The following is a 27,473-nucleotide window of genomic DNA, read 5'->3' on the forward strand; positions in this document are numbered from 1 at the left end:
AACACAATATGCACCAATCAAATTACACTTGACGGAGAAGCTTTGGAAGATGTGGAAACCTTTACATACCTGGGCAGCATCATTGATGAACACGGTGGATCAGATGCAGATGTGAGGGCGAGGATCGGCAAAGCAAGAGCAGCATACTTACAACTGAAAAACATCTGGAGCTCAAAACAATTGTCAACCAACACCAAGGTTAGAATTTTCAATACAAATGTCAAGACAGTTCTATTGTATGGGGCGGAGACGTGGAGAACTACGAAAGCCATTATCCAGAAGATACAAGTGTTTATTAACAGTTGTCTACGCAAGATACTTCGGATCCGATGGCCAGACACTATCAGCAACAAGTTACTGTGGGAGGCAAAAAAATCAGATTCCAGCGGAGGAAGCGCTGGAAGTGGATAGGGCACACTTTGAGGAAATCACCCGATTGCATCACAAGACAAGCCCTCACATGGAATCCTGAAGGTCAAAGGAGAAGAGGAAGACCAAAGAACACATTACGCCGAGAAATAGAGACAGACATGAGAAGAATGAACAAGAACTGGATAGAACTAGAAAAGAAGGCCCAGGACAGAATGGGTTGGAGAATGCTGGTCAGCGGCCTATGCTCCATTGGGAGTAACAGGCGAAAGTAAGTAAGTAAGTAAGACATACGATAAATTTGCTCAAATATCGTGTACCTCGACAGGCAACGTTGGTTGGAATAGAAGCAAGTTGGAAGTTAGGGGTGTCAGGATAAAAAATGGCACTAGACCATGAGATCATTGAGTGTTGGGACCGACCTATGTTAGTAGGTATGGAGTACTTAGTAAGGGGTCCACTCAATTAGTGGTTGGAGATACTGAGTAACATGACAGAGAATTAATCCTAATACTTCAGACGTATGAATTCTTTATCTTCCGCTAAGACTTAAACTTCAATATTATTTCATTATTTATTTATTTATTTAAACACATAAATATCGGTACAAGAAAGCACCAGGTACATATGCGCCGCACAAATCTCATTTGATTTGTATGAGGGCTGTGATACTGCCCAGGTGGTTTTCGGGGTCACACCCCGAGCGTTTTTGACCTAAAGGTCTGATCCACAAGGCAGTGGAGCATCGTGAGGAAATGCAGTCCCATGGTAGCCGGTGACCAACAATAGGTTCATACGCCATTCGTTCCTTCAGGATACTGGAGCTAGGCCATGTGCACCATTGGTTTGGAATGAGGGTTTTCCAACTCCCCTAGGTGGACTTTCCGTGTCCACCAACCTGGTTAAAGCACCGGGCATTCGCTTTTCGTCCTCTCAACTTCGTAAACAACAGTAATGCCGTGAGAAGGCAGTGAGTAGGACTTCCCTGGCAGAGGCGCGTGTCCGTGTGATGGCATTTCGAGAGAGATGGCGGGTCCTCCCCACTCTCGGCCGTACCAGGGCATTTGGGGGCTTATTATTTCATACTTTTTATTCCTTCAATATATATATTAATAACTTACGGATTATTAACAGATAATTTCACATTTCTTTTAAAATGTGGTGATCGAGGTAAAAGATGACTACTGCTACCAGTGTTAGTAGTAGTACTAGTAGTTGAAGTAGATGAATTTTGTTTATTGTCAGTCTATAAAGGAAGATTTAAAAAAAAGAGCGATTATCAAATAACTCCATAATGGAAAATAATTGACTTTAACTAAGGAAACATAGAAAAATTAAACAGAAGTTAGTACTGGATCTATAAGACAAATATGAAATCGAAATCAAGTATTGATTCATGTGAAACGAATACTTTGGCGCCTATCTCTTGTATCTATTATTTTCTTCGATCATTTTAGTGTGAGCTATGAAAAGATTCCTAGAAACATTCTATAAAGTGATTAGGACAAGTTATGCATATGACAAACTACCTTTTATTTCGATACATGATGTATCTTAGTGTAGTAGTAGGCAGTTAAAAGCAGATTGCCTAAATCAAGACACATCTTCAGTTCATGAAGTCGTTGACTGTCGGACTGAGTCATGTTCATAACTGCAAACCGACTGGTTGAGGTCTGCGGGATTATTGTAACCAATGGTTGGAGATGATGGTTGATATGGCACAGAATTGATAACACTGGCTAACGCGTATTTAATCTTGAGTTTTGAAACTATTTTGTACCTTTTCTCCAGTGAATTAATTCCTTTTTTTCCAAGCGTTTTATTCATATTAAGCGTTTAACAATATCACTGACACTGTAAATCAGTTGATGAGGTCATGAATCTTCATTCACTGAGATGGTTGGGCCACGTGTTACGTATGCCTGAACACCGATTACCACGACGCACTATGCTGACTGGTGTAAGGGATGGTTAGAAGAAAGTTAGGTGTGGCCAAACCAAAAAGTGGCATCAGTCCTTGAAGTCACTAACTTCTAGCCTGAGCCATGTTGGCAGATGCAGACTACTAGTTGGTTGGGGTCCGCATGAATATCATAACCAATAACGGTTGAAGAATCCGGGTGACATGGCTCAGAATCGATCACAATGGCGCAGGTGTATACACTCTTTATCTTCCCTTAAACCTTGAGATTAAAATTTCTTCATATCCGTCTTTCTTTCTATACTATATCCTTATATACAACCTTTCTTTCATATATTACCACCACTAAATCAACTACTATGAATTTGGTGTTCATCTTGTTGTGCTAATGAGTGAGGTATGGCAAGTTGGACCGATGCATATAGGTGCCTGGTCCTAAGTTGTAACTGACTGACTGACTGACTCACTGACACTGTTACTAGCCCTACTACTCTAGTATTTATCTTGATACTTTTATCTCAACATGCTAATGTTGTGTAACAGCTTTGTTTGTTCAAAATAATTTATAAGATAAGGTAAACATTTGAAAATCATTAACCCTTTATTACCTTTTAAATATATATATTCAGATAATAATAATTGCTATTATCAGAAGGAATTTTGTGGAGATTTAGTATTTTCATAGTTGAAGGCGTGAATCAATTGAAGCTAGGCCACCAGGGATAACCTGCAAGCACTAGACGGCCGTTTCGTCCTATTGTGGGGCTCCTCAGAAGTGCGCATCCACGACTGGATTGGTTGAAGTTAGACATTAACACCATCGGATGACGGCTCAGTAGTCTATCGGTTAAGTGCTATGGCGCGAGACTGGTAGGTTCTGGGTTCGAATCTCGCGAGGCGAGGTCATGGATGTGCACTGCCGAGGAGTCCCGCAATAGAACGAAACGGCCATCCAGTGCTCCTAGGTTTTTTCTGGTGATCTAGCTTCAATTGACTTACGCTTTCAACTATGTAAATAATAATTTGTATTATGCAGCAGGGGGAGGGAATTTTCAGTCATATGAATTTAGATAAATACAATGAAAGATAGAACAAAATATGTGGACTTTTAAGTAGTCTTCAGTTACTAAAAGCAGATTATTATCTGTGCTTAAAAACTTAAAAGTTATTCCAACACTAGTCAACTATTGGTTATAATCATAACCGCTACTTTTAGATAATGGCCAGACTTACAGATTCATAATTCTAACATTGAACAATACTGGGATACTGCTTAGATTTTTGTTGTCGGGAGTGAAGTTTTATGGAACTGAAACATCAAAAGCTACTTGCAAAACAGCCGTATGACTTAGCCTTAAACAGCTGTTCCATGAACACTGAGGTCACGCTGTCAGATCAATTTCCTGTCTAAATAGTTGAAGAAGTATTATTCTAAAATGTGAACAACCAGGAAGTCAAGATCATTCAAACACTTCTAAAATAACTTGAGATCAACTCATTAACAAGTTACAAATGAGCACGATAGACAAGATTTGTAGCTCAGGTGGATGATTTTGATAGAGTTTTGTTCTATGAACTGGATGCTTTGGTCGTGGAGCTTTCATCTTTCTACTGAACGACTGATGATGTCATTCAAAAGAACAATTAAACCATCCAGCTCAGAGAACAAAACTCTATCAAAAACAAATGAGCACAGTTTCAAACTAAAATATATATGTAACCCTCAGCTTGTTTTATTCACTCTAAATAACAGTTTGGTATATGTTGTAAGTAGCTGATGATAAAAAACAGAAATTAAAGACGTGTATCGTTATTTAATGATAGACAGGGAACAAAAAATATAAAACTTACTTTATCAATAGTTGGTGTTGCATCATTATCGGAGAATAACAGTCCGAATCCTATATGAAAACAAATAAATGATTTTATTGATTATTTATTTAAACACATAAATATTGGTACAAGGAAGCACCAGATACATATACGCCGCACAAATCTCATTTGCCCAGGTGCCCAGACCGAAACAGGTGGTTTCCTAAGGGGACCACATCCGGAGCCTTTGATCTAAAGATCTAATCCATAAGTCAATGGAGCACCGTGAGGAGATGCTGTCCCATGGTAGCCGGTGACCAACAATTGGTTCATACGCCATTTGTTCTCTCAGGATACTGGAGTCAGCCCATGTACACCATTGGTTTGGAATGAGGGTTTTCCAACTCCCCTAGGTGGACTTTCTGTGTCCACCAACCCGGTTAAAGCGCCAGACATTCACTTTTCGTCCTCTCACCTTCGTAAACAACACCCCTGCCACGAGAAGGCAGTGAGTAAGACTTCTGTGGCAGCGGCTATATACGCGTGGCCATGTGAGAGCATTTCAAGAAGGAGAGTGGACTCTCCCCACTCTTGGCCGAACCAAGGCATTTGGGAGCCTGTCAAAATGTAACCTAACCAATTAATATACATGAGAAAGTAGTGAGGTAATGATTTGAGTATATGAAATTTGATTGCTGGTTTCTTCAAACAGGTATACAAATTACAGGAAAAAGGTCTTTAGTAAGTAAACACTGTATCTAAAACTACACAATTCATTCCATTAATAAATACTCTAAAATCTTGTATTGTGGATGTATACTGTGTTTCTGAAATCTATAAACATACATGATACAAGCACGAGTATTCATAGAATCTAAAGTGAATAGTGTGTAAAATCACCACGCCTTACTGTCTGTCTACTTGGAGATTTAATAACAACTAACCTATGGGATTAAGTTCGATTGAAGAACAAAATCTCCAGGATTGGATTTCAGTAGACAGATATTGAAATATATTCAATTAAAGATGCCTATTTGAAGTTTCTGACTATGCTTTAGTTTTTCACTGAAATAAAAATTTACTCAATTGAAAAAGCCTTAGTTTCTTTTAAAACGATGCCTACTGAGTGTTGTAATATGATGAGCAATTGTACAATGATGTAAGGCTCTAATACCACTTTTAACCAGTCAATGCCTCATTCAAATCCAGTGTAAACCAACTAATATTTGAATAAACACACGAGATGACTAGCAACCACATCATACAAATTGAACTTAAGCCCACACACATGAATCTATTAACAATCATCATCCCATACATTTTAAATAATACTATTCGCTAATGGTCGTTGTGTTCTAAAAAAAGTCATTTCAGTTACACCTAGTAAGGTAAATAGTGTTTTTTTTACAAACCCCCAAAATACCCTGGTACGACCGAGAGTGAGGAGGGTCCGCCCTCTCTCTCGAAATGCTCTCAGATGGCCACGCATATACAGCCTGTCAGGGAAGTCCTACTCAATGCCTTCTCACAGTGGCATTACTGTTATTTACGAAATTGAGAGGAAGAAAAGCGAATGTCCGGTGCTTTAACCAGGTTGGTAGACACAGCGAATCCACCTAGGGGAGTTGGAAAACCTTCATTCCAAACCAATGGTGCACATGGGCTAGCTCCAGTATCCCGAGGGAACAAATGGCGTTTGAACCTATCGTTGGTCACTGGCTACCATGGGACTGCATCTCCTCACGATGCTCCACTGCTTTGTGGATCAGACCTTTAGGTCAAAGGCTAGGGGTGTGGCTCCCTAAGAAAACCACCTACTTTGGTCTGGGCACCTGGGCAGTATCACAGCCCTCACACAAATCAAATGAGATTTGTGCGGCGCATATGTATCTGGTGCTTCCTTGTACCAATATTTATGTGTTTAAATAAATAAATAATTAGTCAAACAGAGTAAATAAAGAAGAAGTATATTCTTTGATGCTCAACTTGTACGTTCACTACATTTTAGAGGAAGAAGCTTATAAAAGGATTTTGTTTCCTGCGATGAAAGAAAAGAAAACTGACAGCTGATGGATATGATAAAATTAAATGTGATTGGTCACTGAGTTTAAAAAAAAACAGATAATCACATTCACTATTATTAAATATATGGTTTCTTTACCTCCTATTGACTTTTACTTTGGATTCACTGAGAGTAACTACATGTAACTTTGTGAAATACAATATTATTTAGGGTTACTCTGGTTCTATAGTTTTGAACCTAAATCGTGCACGTGATATAACGTAGTACGATCTGTGTATAGCGGATAATTCGAGTATTCAACCTAGCGGTATTATAAACACGGTCACTGATAAGTCTTGCTAATTGAACGCTATATTCGGATCCCAAGCTAGTCTCGTAACCTCCATGCTAGAACTACAAAGTGACTTGCACATAAGAGAAAAGGCGCAAAATATACGAGAAGCACTTTACTTCAGAGGTTCATTTATGTACAGAAAATATAGGGTTTTTATAATATTTTAGAAGTCCTTAGGTTTTCCTGAAAATCAGCCAATTAGAAACTCTATATGTGACTTTCCATTTTCGTGATGTTTCTAGTAAAACTTCTAGTCAAACACTAATAGGATAAAATGCTTCTTAATGTTTTCTGAGATTGTCATGTCTATTGCGAGAAATTTCAGGATCGCCTCAACCGTCACCCAGACTAATTTCATTATTGCATAATCGATTTAGAGTAGTATACCGAAGAAGGAATATTCATAAGTAATTTGATAGAGTAAAGAATTTAAATCAATTCAACTCTTACCTCCCCAACTGCCTAGTTTTTGATGAGTTGGTTTTTTTCGAGGTCGTTGGACTGAATTCACCACAGGGTTGTGATTACTTGATGATATCGAAATATCTTCTTGAGAATATGTTTGTTTAACACGAGGTGGTGGAGGTATCATTGGTGGTCCAAGTAAATCGCATAATGTTGGATTGGATTTAATTTGTTGATTTACTGTTGAATGAGATATCATGTGTTCTGTATTACCTTTATTAGGATGTCTTATTCTTGTTGTTTTGTTATTCATAGTTGGTGTTTTACAGGATAATGGTGATGATGATGATGTGGTAGTTTTAATGGGAGACAACGGTGTTGTTGTTGTTGTTACTGTATCACACTTGGAAGTAACGTTTGCTGTACAAGTATAAATTGGTACAGGTTTCAATATATTATCATTACTACTGTTAATACTACTTAAAAATGAATAATTCGGTGGAACAGTATAAGATGAATTTTGACGTGACAGATCTGGTGGAGATGATGTAGGTGGAGGTTCTAATTGAATAGATAATTTATAATTTGCATCTTCAATAAATCGTTGAAGTTCTTCTATGTAACGTTGTGTTTCTAAATAACTGGCTATAGATTCATTTCGAACAAACGCTGATGAAATATGATATAAAAAAGAAATGAAAACAGTATTAAAAAAATAATTTAATGTGGAACTGACATAAAATTAATCAGTATCTTCTTAAACATGGTTATATACCCCCAAATGCCCTGATACGGCCGAGAGTCGGGAGAGTCCACTCTCCCTCTCCAAATGCTCTCACATGATCACGGATATATAACCTCTGCCAGGGAAGTCCTACTCACTGCCTTTTCACAGTGGCATTACTGTTTTTTTACGAAATTGAGAGGACAAAAAGAGAATGTCCGACGCTTTAACCGGGTTGATGAACACAGAAAGTCCATCTAGGGGAGTTGGAAAACCCTCATTCCAAACCAATGGTGCACATGGGCTGGTTCCAGGATCCTGAGGGAACAAATGGCGTATGAATCAATCGTTGGTCACCGGCTACCATGGGACTGCATCTCCTCACGATGCTCCACTGACTTGTAGATCAGATCCTTATGTCGAAGGCTCCGGGTGTGGCTCCCTAAGAAAACCACCTGCTTCTGTCTGGGCACCTGAGCAGTATCACAGCCCTCACACAAATCAAATGAGATTTGTGCGGTGCATATGTATCCGGTGCTTTCTTGTACCGATATTTATGTGCTTAAATAAATAAATAAATAAACATGGTTATATCAACATGTTTTACAAATTTCATCATATTGCAGCTTTTTACCATATTTTTCGTAAAACTAGGATGAATTCTTCTACATTTTAGTCGAAATTTCTCTTTTAATACATATGCCAAACAACCGCCCACCTCGACTGGAGATGTCTGGTGTAGGATTAGGTTGGAAGAAAGTTAGTGATTGTCAAACTAAAATATGTCATCAGTCCATAAAGTCACTGACAATTGGATTGACTCATGTTAATAGCTATAGACTATCTGGGTAGCGTCCGCATGATGAACGTAACCGACAGTTAGAAACGTTGAGTGGTACGTCTCAAAATCGGTGTATTCCTTTTTTTATCCTCCCTTCTTGAATTGAACCTTCGATGTCTATATTTTCCTATCACAACTGATACTGTGACTACCTTTACTATCATCAGATTTGTCCTCACAATTTCATTTCTTTGTGGTAATGGGGTATGGAGACTTGACCCGATGTATATACGTACGAGGTTCTACGTTGTGACTGGATGGTAATTAATTATTCATTTGTTGTTTGACCTTTTCCTTATAATCTAACCTTAATAATCCTGCTGTAAGTAAGTAAGTACGTAAGTCCCACTTACTGCCTTCTCGCGGCATTATTGTTGTTTAAGAAATTGACAGAACGAAAAGCGAATGTCCGACGCTTTAACCGTGTTGGTGGACACGGGAAGTCCACCTAGGGGAGTTGGAAAATCCTGATATTAAACCAATGGTGCACATGGGCTCCAGTATCCTGAGGAAACAAATGGAGTATGAATCAATCGTTGGTCACCAGCTACAATGGGACTGCATCTACTTACAATGCTCCACTGCTCTGTGGATCAGACCTTTAGGTCAAAGGGCTGTACTGTAGAGCGTATTATTCGCAAAATATTTCAGAATAACTTGATGGAGAAATACTTGACATTAGTAAAAGGATAAAATTCAAAAAGGATTATTAGGAATTTATTGAACACTCTTGTAATAAATTATAACTAGTGAAGTTCACAGAGACAAGTCATAAATTGTGTATTGATGGAAATCGGATGACTCCATATGCCAACAACTATTGAATTGTATTTCAACACACTAGTATAAAGTTAAATATTTTTTATTATGAAACCTGAAAATCACTAGTTCGAACCCTAACCAAGTAATTATAGACGAGTACCACTCAGAGGTCAAATACTAGGATGAAACAGCTGGTACAAGATCTTACAAGTGATGTCGATCCTGGACAAAACTTGTTTAAGAATTATGTAAAACTATATATCCGCGTTACCGTATCCGTTGGTCAAAATAATGACAAGGGCCATAATAAGAGAGTATGAACCTACCAACATGACTCAGATCAAGTCAGTGACTTGGCGAAATGATACAATGTATTGGTTTGTGTCATATCTAGGACTTGAATATTTGCTATACCGCGTACAACTCAAGCACTCGAATGCTTGAACCCTCCAAGTCGCAAATCAGAAGACAAATTGAAAGAAAACTTATTTCAACCAGCGTCATATATAGTACAAAACACTCAGATATTTATAGTTTCGGTAAAAGCAAAGTCATCATTACAATCATCTAATCAACATGAAGTGGTTTTTACCATTTATCGAGTCGAGATCCTGGAATTTTCTTCCAAATGACAAATGGATGGAATGTCTTCAGCTTTTTTACAGCTTCTTTAGAGCTTTCTTGAGGTCACCGGGAGCCGTCCTCACAGTTTGAGAGCTGATTTTCCTCAGTCCATTTTTATGCCAGACAACACTATGTAGTAAGGTAAGCGATGACGGAGCATACTTAGTACGTATCCTATCCATCTCAGTCGGTGAATAATTCACAGCATCATCAATTGATTTAACATGTGACATTGTTTAGAAAACTATTTATAATCAAAGACCTGTTTCACCATGGGTTGTGGGTCATTAGGAGTAGTGTACACTTGTAACCCTTGAAACAGAATTAAGGCTGGATGAGTATCGTAACGAGATGATTGACTTCATAGATTACAGTTTCTCACTAGCCAGTACACGATGATTATTATTTGATTTGATGTTTTTTGGAAAACTAGTGCAACATTTGAAGAGCTACTTTCTTCTTACATCGAAGTTATCACGATCATCATTAACTGGTTTTACAACTGAACGAAATGATTTACATCTTTTTCTTTAAACTAATCATGGAGATTAAAATGTTAAAAGTTTATGATTAATCCTAGGGTGAAAGTCATCCGTAGCTAAGGAAAATGCAGAATATAGTTTAGTGCTGTTTATAGACTTTCAAGAGGATTCTAGAACATAATGGGTTATATTCACCTTATCTTGATAATACGGAATTTCTTAGTGAACAGACAAATACATGATCTAGTAACTTCATAGACTATGTATGATAGAAGTTTGGAAGATAAAGTTTGTGGCCAAATCAATAAATAATATGAATCTTTCAAGATAACCGTCGTTAATCTGACACACGTCGAAAAGAAAGTGGAAGTTTTAGCTCAGAGTCTGGGACATAATCATAATCTTTAACTGGGAAACTTAACAGAATCCGCATTCAAAGATGTGACACAGATTCTGTTCGGGATGTCAAATCCCCAGAACTTACTTGGTAAATGGCTTAATTTTGTAATTTTATTTTGAAAATTTGAATTTCCTTGTTTTTGCGCTAAAGGCGCTCTTTTCACCTTCAAGTCGTATTTCCCACTAGTAAAAAATCTTAAATGCTATTGGTCCGTTGTATCTTTTTAGTATGCTATTTTGTAATGGTGCCCAAGGACAAATTATAGCTGTATATATACGTTTGAGTTTTTCCCCTTATGACTCGCTTGTACTCGGCTGCTTACGGAATATATATTCCCCCTACTTCGCCTTGGACTTCTTCCTCTAGTTATCGGAGCCTGGGAAAACGAATTAGATTAGCCTATCGTGTCACTGTGTCATTGACCTTCGTTCGTTTACCCAGAAAATCGACTTAGCTCAAACATATCAAATTGTTTAACTATTGAGTAATTAGATTATGTATATCTATATTCAGCTTATTATAAGCTTCAATTTGACCTATGAATTATTATTATACGATTTACTTTTCCTAAATTATATTCAGTTTATTGATTATTGTCTCACACGTTCACAGCCACATTTGACTTGATCCTGTGCAAATATTATTTCCTATTTAATGGTCTGTCTGTCTAGTATATAAACCAAGTATGCTTGAAATAAATGATTCGCATAACAGAAGCTGTAATTGGTGTTCTGGATTCCATTGGAAAGGCTAGGAGGACAAAGGATCAATAAGGACGTTAGACTGTTTATACCGGTCAAATATCATTGATTTGGCACAATAATAAGATTACATTAGTCGTATATCGATTGGTGGATGAGTCACGTGATAAAAAGGCCGATATAAAATCACAACAAATTGGAGACAGCCTATTTTTTAAATTCATAACAGTATCAATATTACTATTCATATCATCAGAAGGGGGTTTTTGTAGAGATTTAGTATTTTCATAGTTGAAAGCATGAGTCAATTGAAGCTAGACCACTATGGAAAACCTGGAAGCATTGGACGACCGTTTCGTCCTATTATGGGACTCCGCAGCAGTGCGCATCCACGACTGGATTGGTTGAAGTTAGACATTAATACCATCGGATGCCTGCTCGGTTAAGTGCTCTGGCGCGAGACTGGAAGGTTCTGGGTTCGAATCTCACGAGGCGAAGTCGTGGATGCGCACTGCTGAGGAGTCTCACAATAGGACGAAACGGCCGTCCAGTGCTTCCAAGTTTTCCCTGGTAGTCTAGCTTCAATTGACTCACGCTTTCAAAAATGAAAATTACTATTCATATTAAAATTATATAAATTCACTTACGATAATTGGATTGTTGAAAATTTGCAATAATCCTTAATATATTATTAATTCGATCTTGTTTACCTTGATTAGTCCATGTACTATTTTCACGACGATTATTTAATGATGATGCAGCCACATCAATAAAAGTTAAATCAGAAAGATAAATACCTTTAAAGATAGAGTAGAAATAAACATTAAAATGTATGAACTATTGAATTACTGATATAATATTGAATTAGTCCAATTAATAATTACAGTTATCAAAACCCACTTCGATAGTTATTATAACCAGTAAAGCAATGGACTCACAGTTAAGGAGTTCAACTTGTAGTGCCATGCTTCGTTAATCGTTCACCTCGATTAACCGTTATAATTCCAAATCTTAACAGTGCATAAAAATCAGAAGGCAAAAAGAGAAGCGGCAACTACAGTTTTATTGACAAATGATACAGGCCAGAAAGTTATAAGCATATGAGTAAATATCAGCGAGCGAAACATAAATGAAACGCATTGGAGATGGCGGGTAAGTCAACTCGCTTTAATCAAGCGTTATTCAATATTTATAGTCAGACAAGAATAAGTTACAGACATTTGATGAATAGGATAAGAAAGTGTAACAAGGTCAAAATATGACTCTTGATAGATAGGTAAATTGGCTTGGCCAGAAGCTAGAATAAAGTATGTGAGCTTAAAAATCAACCGATACTACGAACGTTTAACCACTAAGCATAGGCTTTGAACTCAACTCTAACTCAGATGCTTCGGTATAGACAGTCGAGTAGTATCATTAGTTCATATATTTAAAATGTAGCTCATACTTAAGTATTTGATGAATGAGTTAACCTAATCGAATAGTTTATGTTATTATCAGAAGATAGAACGCCAATCGTCAGAAAAACAGAAACGAACATTTATCCAAAATATCTTTTAATGAACAGTAATGAGATTCCATTTATGTATGAATCATACCGGTAAAGAGAAAAGAAAAAAATTTACTGTAAAACAATTTTTAACCTATCCTTGTTAGACAGATGTTCCCTGTTCATTCTCCATTATTGCGAAATCATATAAATCCGGTATTATTATGTAATGATTAGTTTCTGATCAATTTACAACGATAATTATTTAACATTTAAACCGTTAAATTTTAAACCATAAAAATCTTGAAATACATCGAAAGAAGCATTATATCTCTTAAGCTTGTCAAGGTTCTCTGTCCTTATTCCCTCCTCGTCAACTCTTTTTTGTGTACTGTTTTATACTACTTAATAATATTCAGTAAGTAGTTGTGTCCCGAGAAATTTTTACGTGAATGTCGTTTAGTATTATAAAATATTTAAATATACTTATAATATTTATTGTATTTAATTCAACCCACGTAGTAGTTATTCTCAGTTTTGTACGGCCATTTATTATTTATTTAAACACAACGGTCCCCATATGTGTCTGCTATTGGTTAAGTTATTGCTTGTTGATAAACTGTTATCAATATTAGATATAGTCAGAAGGGGTTTTGTGGAGATTTCAGTATTTTAATGGTTAAAATCATGAGTCAATTGAAGCTAGACCACTATGGAAAACCTGGAAGCACTGAATGACCGTTTCGTCCTATTGTGGGACTCCTAAATATGAGAAAATTTATGTTCATAGAATAAGTTTTCATAGTTTAACAGTGATTAGTTGTACACTTTGAATAAAAACAATAAACGACTAAGAAGTAAGCAAAGATGGATAGTGGCTAGCAGTGGGATCCAGTTTGACGCACGTTTCATCCTATTCGGGACTAGTCAGCTGGATATACCTGCATCTCAGACTTGTTGATGTTCACTCTGGGATTCGAACCCAGTACCCTTCGCTTCAAACGCCATAGCATTATCCACTTAGATACTGAGTCCTGATAGCAACTAAGAAGTATCACTGATTTTATTCACCACCACCACCACCACCAACAACAACAACAACAACAACAAAAAATCAATTCTATCATTTTATTTGTAAACAGAAATATGAAAGTATCCTTATACAAAAACAAAACAAAGAAGGTGATTGTCACAATTTATCTGACTATCCTATTTATAAGAAATGAGAAACAAAAAAAACAACAACACACATTTAAACCATCGAAAATGAATAAGTTTGTACACACTAACTTACACACACACACACATACACCCATACAAACACATACAAATGCATGAAAGAGAACGGGTTGATATCCATTAGGTAGCTAATAAATACTCGACAGTACTAACAATCTACATTAATGAATAGAGAGCTATGAATTACTTTAATTCAAGTAGTCAACTTATATGTCATGGCAACAATAAAGAATTAGACTGTCAATAATAAATATTATATCGGATCAAATGAAAAATATACAGGGCGAGGGGGAGAAAGAGACGCATTTTTTATGATACATATATATACATGATAGAAAATGAATAGTGAACATTGTCTAAGAAAAGAAAATAAACAAAATCAGCTGATCATTTGTTATTGTTTACCATAAACCACACACACACACAGACACCTAAAACACACATAGTAATCGTCAACCACAACAACAACAACACGTATAAACGATTGTCATATAACAATTTCTAGATGATTAGTCCAAATATAGACTTATATACATGGATTATGTAATCATGAATAATTATTACATATGAATAAAGGAGTAACAACTAAGACACATAGCAAAGTTGGTCACAGTCTGAAAAAAGAAACGTTTATTTCAAAGAGTATGATGTACATCAACACTTTATCAATGACAAGCCTATTGATAAAAATAACTTGTAGAGTAAATCACAAGATATTTGAAATATAACCATGATAAACATAACTCCATCTGTAGTTCTTCTAGAGTTACTGCCGGTTTGAAGCCCAGGTGAAAGGAGGAGGGTTGGGCATGAGGTTAGCGACCGCATCCCGTACAAAACTACTCGCTAAAACAACGCTACCCAGATAAAATAATTCACACCGTTTATACTCTGCCCTGGGAGTTAAATGAAGAATTATCACGCCTCAGGATGTAGGCCGAGATTCTTCGGAAGTTACGAGTGCGATGCTCCTTCTAACAACCAGAGCAACAATTTTTATAGGTACATGGAACGTCCGGACAATGTGAGAGACCGGGAAGATCAGTCAAATAGCAATGGAAATGAGGAGATACAAATCGGTAGTACTTGGGATTAGTGAAACCCATTGGACACAAGTTGGACAGCAGAGGCTAGATACGGGAGAGATGCTGCTGTACTCCGGTCACGAAGAGGAAAATGATCCACACACTCATGGAATTGCCCTAATGCTGTCCAGAGAAGCACGAAATGCACTTATAGGATAGGAATCTCATGGATTCAGGATAATCAAAGCATCATTCAAAACAAAGAAGGAGGGGATCACAATGAATGTTATCCAATGTTATGCACTCACCAATGGTAGCAGCGATGACAATAAAGATCAGTTCTACTTGAGGCTTCAATCAATCATAGCTAAGTGCTCAAGAAAGCATCTCACCATTCTGATGGGAGATCTAAATGCTAAAGTCCCAGTGGACAACACAGGATACGAAGATATCATGAGACAACATGGACTTGGAGAGAGAAATGAAAATGATGAGAGATTCGCAAATCTATGTGCATTCAACAGATTGGTTATACGTGGCACAATATTCCCACACAGGCGCATACACAAAGCTACATCGATCTAGCAGGACCACACCACAGAGAACCAGATAGATATTTTTGTCAACAAAAAAACTCCGAAGGACAATGGAAGATGTGAGAACCAGAAGAGGAGCTGATATAGCTTCAGATCATCATCTGGTTGTGGCCAAGATGAGACTGAAGCTAAAGAAGCACTGGACAACTGGACAGACAGTACTACAAAGGTTCAATACAGACTTCCTTCGAGACACTGACAAGCTCAACGAATTCAAGATAACTTTCAACAACAGGTTTCAAGCTTTACAGGATCTACTGAAAGAACAGGAAACTATGATGGCGGACAACTGGAAAGGGATAAAAGAAGCACTAACTTCAACGTATCAGGAGGTTCTGGGCCACAAGAAGCACCATGAAAAGGAATGGATCTCTATGGGAACCCTGGACAAGAAAGGAAGAACGAGAAAATAGCAATTAACAACAGTCAAATACGAGCAGAGAAAGTCAAGGCACAAGCAGAGTGCACAGAAGCAAACAAGGAAGTGAAGAAGAGCATTAAAGCTGACAAGCAGAAATACATGGGAGAACTAGCAACGATTGCGGAAAAAGCTGTAAGAGAAGGGAATATGAAACGACTATATGATACAACGAAGAAACTGGCAGGGAGATATAACAAACCGGAGAGACCAGTCAAGGACAAAGAAGGAAAGACAATCACGGAGATTCAAGAACAGAGGAAAAGATGGGCAGAATACTTCGAGGAACTGCTGAATAGGCCAGCTCCATTGAATCCACCGGACACACAGACCTTCTTATAGATGTCAATTCACTAACGACCGAAGAAATCAAGATGGCCATCGGACAAATTAAGAATGGGAAAGCAGCACGACCTGACAATATACCAGCTGAAGCTCTGAAGTCAGAAATCGAAGTACCTGCAAACATGCTTCACCTTCTATTCAAGTAGATTTGGGAGAAAGAACAAGTGCGACGGACTGGAAAGAAGGATACTTCATGAGGATACCGAAGAATGGAGATCTGATAAGATGTGAAAACTACGGAGGCATCACACTGTTGTCAGTACCAGGAAAAATTTTCAACAGTGTTACTGAACCGGATAAAAGACGTAGTAGACGGCCAACTTCGACATCAACAGGCTGGATTCCGTACGGATTGGTCGTGCACAAACCAATTAAAATCAATTAAAAGATTTGGACTTACCTGATGGCCTTGCCGTTCTATCTCATACACACCAACAAATACAGATGAAGACAACTAATGTAGCAACAACCTCTGCATCAATAGGCCTCGACATACACAAAGGGTTAGATTTCACTAAGATATCTGTAATTTATAACAGTGTGAATTATTAAACAACTATTGTCAATGTCCCTAATACACTCAATTATTCAGATGAATCAGTAGGTTATATAGTAGACAACATTTAAGCAGTATCGAGTAGCTGACGCTTAGGGTTACACTATACATATAAAACTTCATACCACCTAAGAGAGGTTCATAAATTTATCAACCAAATCAATAATGTCTACCATAACGCCGGTATTACTTCATTGCTAGTACAGATTCATTATGATATTTTGACATGGATTATTACAAATAAACATGAGAAGTACTAACACAAGTCAAAACTAAAAAAACGAAGGATTAAAAGAAAAATAGTCATAGTGATAAGAAAGAAACTAATAACTAAGTACGTGAGAGTATGGTGGAGAAGATTTGTAGCTTGGTGATTTTGATGTAGGTTTGTTCTCGACCAAACCATCCAGCTCAGAGAACGTATGTCATGATAATTGATTAAAAGCAAAATAACTATTTTTCTTTTAAATCTATTGAAAATGATGAACTTTATGTGTTATATATCGAACTTAGATTCTTAGTATGCCGAGTATAATTTGAGCACTCGAACGTTAGAACCTTCCCAAGTCGCAAACGAGAAGACAGAAGACGAGTGAAAGGAATGTTATTCCTAACACATTGTCAATTATGGTACAAAATTGTCAGGTATTTATAGTTTTTAGTAAAAACTAAATCATCATTATTAGCATTTGTCCAATAGGGTAACTACACGTGGCGATTCTGGAATATTCTTCAAAAAGCTGATTGGATGGAATATGTTTGCCTCCTTCAGAGATTCCTCAAGTTCATCCTAGGACCGTCCTCACAATATGTATTATTGGACTGTCCACATTCGTTAAAAAGAGAAGCTTAAAAACTACTAGTCACAAAATAAAGAATTATGTATCTAAATTTAAGTCAAAATGTTTGTGAAGGTTTAACGATCTGATTGTGAAGCAAAAAAGACTACTGAATGAATTATTTAATCATTAGACCATTGTTCCATAGCCCCCAAATGCCCTGGTACGGTCGAGAGTGGGGAGAGTCCACTCCCTCTCTCCAAATGCTCTCACATGGCCTCTGCCATGGAAGTCCTACTCACTGCCTTCTGTTGTTTAAGAAATTGAGAGGACGAAAAGCAAATGTCCAGCGCTTTAACCAGGTTGGTGGACACGGAAACGTCATCATGGGGAGTTGGAAAACCCTCATTCCAAACCGATGGTTCCCATGAGTTCCGTATCCTGAGGGAAGAAATGCAGTATGAATCAATTATTGGTTACTGGCTACCATGTGACTGCATCTCCTCACGATGCTCCACTGCTTTGTGGATCAGATCTTTAGGTCGAAAACTTCGAGTGTAGCTCCCTAAGAAAACCACCTGCTTCAGTCTAGGCACCTGGGCAGTATCACAGCCCTCACACAAATCGGATGAGATTTGTGCGGTGCGTATATATCTGGTGCCCCCTTGTACCAATATTTATATGTTTAAAGAAAATAAAAATTGTTCCACAAGCTAAACATGAACATTTTATTATAGAGAGATGCACCTCCTGATGAGAGAACAATATATGAAAAAATGAGAAGAAAGCAACATCGTCAAACGTATGTCTTACAATAAAATAAAAGATTGATTCATCGAAGAGTTCTCTTTTCAACGAATTCACTTTAAAAGCTGTACAATCGTAAATATATACATCCATATTTTTCAGGATGATAATAGGGATTCTGTTAAACATAGTAACAGTAAGGTAGAGTAAATAAGGAAACTAATAATAGCTTTATTGTTAAGGGCCTTAAAATTATGTCTACTACTCAGACAATTAGTTATCATCAACTTCTAGATGATGAATAATGGATCAAAACAAATACACTATATAAGAGGATTAGATGATCAATGGAATCAGTTAGACACAATATCTTACTATTTATTTATTTATTTAAACACATACGTATTGGTACAAAGAAATACCAGATATATATGCGCCGCACAAATCAAATGAGATTTGTGTGAGGGCTGTGATACTGTTCAGGTGCCCAAACCGAAGCAGGTGGTTTTCTCACACGGCCACACTCGGAGCCTTCGACCTAAAGATCTGATCCACAAGGCACCGGAGCATCGTAAGGAGATGCAGTCACGTGGTAGCCAGTAACCAATAATTGATTCATACGCCATTTGTTCCCTCAGGATACTGGAGGCAGCCCATGTACACCATTGGTTTGGAATGAAGGTTTTCCAACTCCCCTAGGTGGACTCGCCGTATCCACCAACCCGGTTAAAGCACCGGGCATTCGCTTTTCTTCCTCTCAATTTCGTAAACAACAGTAATGCCACGAGAAGGCAGTGAATAGGACTTCCGTGGCAGAGGCTATATACGCGTGACCATGTGAGAGCATTTCGGCCGTACCAAGGCATTTGGGGGCATGATAATTACAGGCTCCTATCGCTGGCAATTATCAGACTTTTACATAATTATAATGATTATTTCTAACAGGGGAATTATAAAGTTGAATAAATAAACTCTGTATTATGTAAAGTATTCAAATAGACGACTATGAACAACTGAAGACAGTAACCACAACCATAATTATCAGTATATACAATTTACGTTCTAAGCATTAATGGATAAGTAGTAGTAGTATACGTGATGGAATGTGTATACATACGAACGGAACATAATATATAGGTCATTGTTATAGTTACATATACATAAGTCTAAATGGATTTAAAAACAAGAAAAATCAAATTACGTAATTGTAAAACTACTGAGAAAATGTAACAGTTTTTATATAGGCGAGAAAAAAACAAACCACTCCCACTGATTGTGAAATGAAGGGTGGTTATTGTTATATCTAGTGGGTTGTGTTCCAATCAATATATGATGTGACGATGCCGCCAATTAGAGCACAGTGAATTATCGATCGAACCAATGACACATAAAACCCGTACGAGCAGTCTAGAGTCTCTATCAGTCCTCGCTTCCCGCCTAACCCTGCCTGTCAAGTCCAGAATATCAATAACAACCTTCGTGATATGAATCGTATATTTCCGACATATTGGGTTTATATACAAACACCAAAACAGACTACATCGTACCATAAAATAGAAAATAATATTTGTACAAGATCAAGCCACAATGTGGCTGTGAATGTGGGAGACAGTAATTAATAGACTGGACATAACTCAAGAACAGTAAATCGTATAGTAATAGTCTATTGGCCCATAATAGTTATAAACTAATTGGATTCTTGCGAGTGAGGTAGGAAGTTTGAACATCGTAACACAATGTACTGCAGATTTGAGAAGCCGGTTTGAATCATACATATACAAGATAGATAAAAATTAAGTGAATAACATCTTCAAACCCTAATCTTTCCAATTACTGCTTACAGCCTTATTACTTCTACCACTATGGGATTTGAATCGACAACTGTATTTCTGTGCTAATGTGGTATGGCAACTTGAACTGATGTATGCAGGTACGTACGAAGTTCTACGTTGTGACTGACTGACTGAAATAAAACTATATTTGGTAAATAAAGAAGAATCCTATTGATGTTTAGATTATTGTTCACAGAAATAACACATATGAAATAAGGAAGGAATCCATTATTGTATTACGCAAACTTGTGACATGACATAGGTTAACTACTACTAAAAACAGTGCAACAGGTTATCATTTACAGCTAGAGTAAATCAGTAGTAAAAACTCTAGTTACTGACAACGAATGACTTCAATGGGAAGCATAAAACGAAGATTAAAGCCTTTAAAATTTTGGATATATATCTATTTTGTTGATGAGTGATAATTAATATAATATCCAGCTTCCTGACTTCGACAACCTAACAATTAGAATAAGTTGCATCATGTGATATCTTTTGAGGAAATCACCCAACTGCATCACAAGACAAGCCCTCACGTGGAATCCTGAAGGCTAAAGGAGAAGTGGAAGACCAAAGAACACATTACAATGAGAAAGGGAAACAGACATGAGAAGAATAAACAAAAATTGGATAGAACTAGAAAGGAAGGCCCAGGACAGAGTGGGTTGGAGAATGCTGATCGACGGCCTGTGCTCCATTGAGAGTAACAATCGTAAGTAAGTACGTAAGTAAATGTGACATCTTGATACATTGTCAATTTCAGCCCACAGAAAAATACATTATGGATATTCATTTCCTCAATTACAAATAATTACATCTATGTTTTCATGTAAAATAAACGCTGAATGATTTTGCTAGGAAGTGAAAAGCAACAATAATAAATATAATTCCATCACAGACTTATGTTATGGGATCAAAGAACAATCTATTAAAGTAGTTCTGAATTCAAATCCCCAATAAGAATTTTGAGGCGTATACTAATAAGGAATATATATTTTAATAGTTGAGATCATGAATCGATTGAATCTAGACCACCATGGAAAACCTAGAAGCACTAGACGGCCGTTTCGTCCCATTGCGGGACTCCTCATCAGTGCGCATCTACGACCCCGCCCCATTAGATTCGAACCCATGACCCGTCAGTGTCGCGCGTGAGCGCTTAACCTCTAGATCACTGAGCTGGCATCCAACAGTGTTAATGTCTAACTTCAACCGATCCACGAAATTGAGCGAATAAAGTATATTCAATAGTTTTAATTGTACACACTAATTAGTCTATTTGAATAGTGTAATAAGAAAACGAAGATTATCAAAACGATGTGATGAGAGATTAGCATAATACATTTTGAACAATCTGATAACATACATATACTTGTTATTAAAGTATAAATAAAAGGTAAACTAGACTAGAAATGGAGGGTAAGAAGAAACAAAGATAATAAAGAAGATAATATGAAAACGTATCACTCTGGATAATAACGTTAATATTACCAGAATAGGTTTACGAATGAGAACAAACTGTTTTTGAACAAGTACATATATGATCAGATTGTTCGAAATCAGTCAGTCAGTCAGCTACAACGTGGGACCAGGTACATTTATGCATCGGTCCAAGTTGCCATATCTCGTTAGCACAACAAGATCAACATCAAATTCATAGAAGTAGTTAATTTAGTGATGGTAGTATATAAAATATAGGTTGTATATAAGGATATAGTATAGGAAGGAAGACAGATATGAAGCAATTTTAATCTCAAGGTTTAAGGGAAGATAAAGAGTGTATACACCTACGCCATTGTGATCGATTCTGAGCCATGTTCGAAATGTGTTACGCTAATATATATCACATAGTTCTAATAATACAATGGACAGCTCAGAATCAATTAGAAGATATGGACTTCGCTGATGACCTGGTCATTCTATCTCATACACACTAACAAATACAGATGAAGACAACTAGTGTAGCAACAGCCTCTGCATCAATAGGCCTCAACATACATAAAGGAAAAAGCAAGATCCTCAAATACAACACGGAGAACACAAATTCAATCATACTTGATGGAGGAACTCTAGAAGATGTGGAAACATTCACGTACCTGGGAAGCATAATCGATGAACAAGGAGCATCTGATGAAGACGTAATGACGAGAATTGGCAAAGCAAGGTTAGCATTCATACAACTGCAGAACATATGGAACTCAATACGAACGTCAAGACAATCCTGCTGTACAGAGATAAAACTAGGAGAACTACTACAACTATCGTCAAAATAGTAGAAGTATTTATAAATAGTTGTCTGTACAAGAAACTCAATATCCGTTGACCAGATACCATCAGCAATAGCCGTCTGTGGGAGAGGACAAACTAGCCTCTAAATGAAAAGAAAATTAAGAAAAGGCGTTGGAAGTGGATAGGATGCACATTACGGAAATTACCGGATTGCATCACGAGACGAGATCTAACTTGGAATTCGGAAGGGAAATGGAAGCGGATATGAAAACGATGGATAGCAACCCGAAACAACTGGAAAAGATTGCTTAGGACAGAGTTTCATGGAGGGCGGCCTATGCTCCTCTCCTGGGGGTAACAGGCGTAAGTAAGTTCCAATAATCTTCATCTTCTTATTAAACTATTCAAATTTATCAAAAAGGACTCATTATTATCTATTATAAACATTTAGTAACTTACCTAAATATGGTATACATGGTAGACGTGAATGATCTACAGCTGTACGAAGATTAATAAAATTTTCTTCTTGTGAAAACAAATCAGCCAATTTACGAAATATATGACGATCACGTGAAGTTAAATGAGACCATGTAGCATTTAGACGATGAATACATTGCATATTTAATGCAGATATAATAGCCATTCCTGATGAGAAATTATTGAAATCAACTAGTTTCTATATAAAGTAATATGAGTGTGTGTGTGTATGTTTAAGTAAGAGAGAGAGAAACAAATGGCTAATATAATTTTAGTTATGACAATAATAACAAGATTAAAAATTTGAATAATTATAAAATAGAATTCTGAATTAGGCTGAAATGGTTCTGTGAAGATTGATGTTTTAGTGACAGACTGGGAAGTCCTAATCACTGCCTTCTCATGGCGGGGGTGTTGTTCACGAAAGTGAGAGGATGGAAAGCGAATGTTCGCTGCCTTAACCCGGTGCGTAGACACGGAAAGTCCACCTAGGGGAGTTGGAAAACCCTCATTCCAAATAAATGGTGCACATAGACTGACTCCAGGATCCTTAGGGAACAAATGGAGTATGAATCAATCGTTGGTCACAGGCTACCATGGGATTGCATCTCCTCACGATGCTCCACTGTCTTGTGGGTTAGATCTTTAGGTCAAAGGCTCGAGGTGTGGCCCCCTAAGAAAACTACCTGCTTTGGTCTGGGCACCCGGGCAGTATCACAGCCCTCACACAAATCAAATGAGATTTGTGTGGCGCATATATATCTGGTGCTTCCTTGTACCAATATGTATGTGTTTAAATAAATAAATAATTAAGACAGACTGATCATAGTTAGGGTATACTGGAAGACTCGTTAGCAATGGGTACTCACAGTCACATCACAGATCGAACAGAGAACCTTCATATCTGAAGGTGAATGCTTGACTAATGATATAATTCCAACTTTATTCAATTTAAACTACAATGCGATGAATATCCACTATCGTTAACAGTAGTCAGACAGTCATACGCAACCTAGAACCTGGCAAATGTACATCGATTGAAGTTGCTATAGTACGTCAGTACAGAATCAATATTGAAGGAAAAGATACGAACCGAAAATACGGACTTGTTAAATAGAAATAATTTTTAGGATAATTAAAAAAACAGGGTTTTAAGGCAAAACAAAGAGTGAATGCATCTGGATCACTGTAAACGATTGTGAGCCATGTCAACTACTAGTTACGATGATTGCACGGACCTCAACCAGATAATTTACGCCTATCCACATGGGTAAGATCAATAGTCAGTAACTTTAGGAATTATTGCCATGACTTGATTTGGACGTCTTCAACTTTCTTCCAGCCTACTAGTACACTAGAAAACATCGCCCGTCTCAGCAAGCGGTGGTTAGGTTTACGTTACACATGTCCCATACATTTCAGATGATAAGAATTTTTAACATTAACAACTGATTTGTCACCTCTACCTAATACAATGAATCTACCCCCAATATTGCTAATTTGGTAACAATATACACGAGCAATGCTTCGAAAAAAACATTTATAATCGAATACTATTAACCACTGGATACCATCTCTTTTAAAACATTACATTTTACAGCCATAGAGTAGAATAGAGTAGATCTTTGTAACCTGTACCTTGGTTGGTAGACGGACATCTCAATTGGACCAAAAGTGACGTATGTTGAGAAATACCTACTAAGCATTTTGAATTGGTGCTGAGGTTTAGCCAGACATTAACTCACAGACTGATGCAACTTCCAAGATGAGTGAAGTGGTCAAAGCAATTCACTACTCCAGGAGTTGACGTAAACCGGTTATGAAGAAATATTTTCCATTTAAAGAAGTAGAAATGCATTCTAAACATGCTTGGATTGTTGCTCATGGCGATTAGAGGGCTATACTTTTATCAAACAGGACTTTCATTGGTGATGACAGCATAAGTTGCGATTACATTTTTAACTAAAGAACTCAAAATCATTTGACTTCTCTATTGTGTTTTTTAGAGTGTGCTGAATTAGACAAATAGAACATTGAAACTTGTTTTGAATATTACTTCAGCCTAGATTGATACTCATCATGAACGTTGATATGTATACTCTTCCAGATGTGGAACTCAGGATTGTTAAGCTTCATTATCAAGAGCGCGTTACCTTTAAATTGCCAATCGAGGATTTAAAAGGTCACATTTCTAACTTCAGTCTATTTCATAACACTAGACGATCACTTTTCAGTGTCATCTATCTCACTTATAACAAAGTGGCCGGGCCCTGATGAGGTCACCGGCTTCTTAAGGAAACTTTAGGCATTCTCTTCGTGATAAGTCACGAATGAAAGAATGTTTATAGGGACTATTCAATTTTGGTAGATAGTTTTACAATATAATGAATTAACTAAAGAATGCAAACCGTTGGATGATAATATATACAATTGATTGATCAATACGTAGTGATCAATCTCATGTTTGTCTAATCTTTTTCAAGATGACTGAATGCAATCGATTAAATTGCGACGTGACTATTGGACTGAGTGACTTAACATCATATGTACTACTTCGAATTGCCATCAAGAAACCCTGGACCTAGGTTTTATGCCAGTTGGAAGTCTTGAGGTATACTTCACTTATGCATGCTAAAATTTTAATCAAGATGGTGACTTATCATTCAAATGTAAGGTTGAAAAGTGCATATTCAAGGGAAAAAGACCCAATGTAAATCACCATCCTGCCTGTTGTCTTATCTATATAAACGAAACAAATATCAAAACAATACTTTCAAATTATGTAGCTGACTTTTATTTATTCACTAAGCAAACGTAAGCGTGTTTATTATGATGTTATCCTATCCGGTCATTGTCATGAAATATCAACACACTGTATAGATATCATTTGTTTTAAACAACGCCCTCAAATGCCCTGGTACGGCCGAGAGTCCGCTCTCCCTTTCGAAACGCTTTCACATGGCCACACGTATATAGTCCTACTCACTGCCTTCACGCACTGCGGGTGTTATTTACGAAAAAGAGAGGATAAAAAGCGAATGTACGGCACTTTAATCAGGTTGGTGGAAGCAGAAAGTCCAGGTAAGGGAATTGGAAAACCCTGATTCCAAACCAATGGTGCACATGGGCTCCAGGATCCTGAGGGAACAAATGGCGTATGAACCTGTTGTTGGTCACTGGCTACCATGGGACTGCATCTCCTCACGATGCTACAATGCCTTGTGGATCAGACCTTTAGGTCAAAGGCTCTGGGTGTGGTCCCCTAAGAAAACCGCCTGCTTCGATTCGGGCATTCGGGCAGTATCACAGCCCTCAGACAAATCAATTGAGATTTTTGTGGCGCATATGTATCTGGTGCTTCCTTGTATCAATATTTGTGTTTAAATAAATAAAAAAAAAATCAAACAAGGGAAAAGTAGAACTGAAAAAAAAGTCAACCAACAGTAAGTACATACACATATACACTAACTTTTGCCATTCGTATAAAATGTGATAATATTTCTGTGCGTTTCGATAAACTTTTCTCATTTAATATATGTTTTTGAACCCAGAATATAATCTAAAAAAGAGATACATTTTAAACAAAAAAAGTTAATCAGAAGGGGTTCTGTGAAGATTTTAGTATATTTATAGTTGGATTCATGAGTCAATTGAAGTTAGACCACCATGGAAAACCTAGAACCACTGGATGGCCGTTTCGTCTTATGACGGGAATCCTCAGCAGTGCGAGTACACAATCCCGCATTCGCGAGCGAGAATCGAACCCAGGACCTACCAGTCTCGCGCCAGAGCACTTAACCGATAGACCACTGAGCTGGCTGGCATCCAATATAGTCTACACATATAGGATTAAATATGATAATTAATGTTATTTAAAATTCCCAATACACATTTGAATATGATACATATACTTGTTCCCTATCAATAAACAACTTTCACATTCCCCCCCTTGAAAAAAATTATTGTTTTTACCCCATCAACAACAAATAACAATTATCGATTTATTTACAGAGTGAAAAGTTTAATTAAATTGTTAAATTATTAACTTAAAACAATTATGATCAACTATGTACATTGGCTAATAGTGGAATCCAGTTTGGCGCGCGTTTCGTCCCATTTGGGACTCGTCAGTTGGATGTACCTGCATCTCAGAGTTGATGTTCAATCTGGGATTCAGACCCAGTACCTTTCGCCTCAAATGCTTTGTGAATTAAGGCTATATTGAGGCAATACGCACAGTATGTACATATGCCAATAAGAGACTGATCAAATACAGTCCTAAATAACAATCGGAAGATTCAAACAAACAATACCAAGTGAATTAACTTATGATCAACTGT

The 27,473-nt window shown here is 37.2% G+C and overlaps 1 protein-coding gene across 1 annotated transcript in view; it reads right to left on the minus strand.

Moving 5' to 3' along the window:
• Positions 1–1,486: 1,486 nt before the first annotated feature.
• The window catches only part of Smp_176690 (guanine-nucleotide-exchange-factor, putative), a gene marked incomplete at its 3' end in the record, with an annotated part of 53,493 nt that continues 27,506 nt past the window's right edge, over positions 1,487–27,473 (minus strand). The window contains exons 5-10 of the mRNA XM_018791774.1: positions 26,603–26,692; positions 23,116–23,332; positions 12,109–12,195; positions 6,910–7,533; positions 4,142–4,191; positions 1,487–1,615 (exon numbers count right to left, since the gene is read on the minus strand). Coding sequence (XP_018645095.1) covers positions 1,487–1,615; positions 4,142–4,191; positions 6,910–7,533; positions 12,109–12,195; positions 23,116–23,332; positions 26,603–26,692 — 1,197 coding nt within the window. The remainder of the gene's footprint in view (positions 1,616–4,141; positions 4,192–6,909; positions 7,534–12,108; positions 12,196–23,115; positions 23,333–26,602; positions 26,693–27,473) is intronic.

This window comes from Schistosoma mansoni (genome assembly GCF_000237925.1).
Source record: "Schistosoma mansoni, WGS project CABG00000000 data, chromosome 1 unplaced supercontig 0076, strain Puerto Rico, whole genome shotgun sequence".
Classification (NCBI taxonomy): Eukaryota; Metazoa; Platyhelminthes; class Trematoda; order Strigeidida; family Schistosomatidae; genus Schistosoma; species Schistosoma mansoni.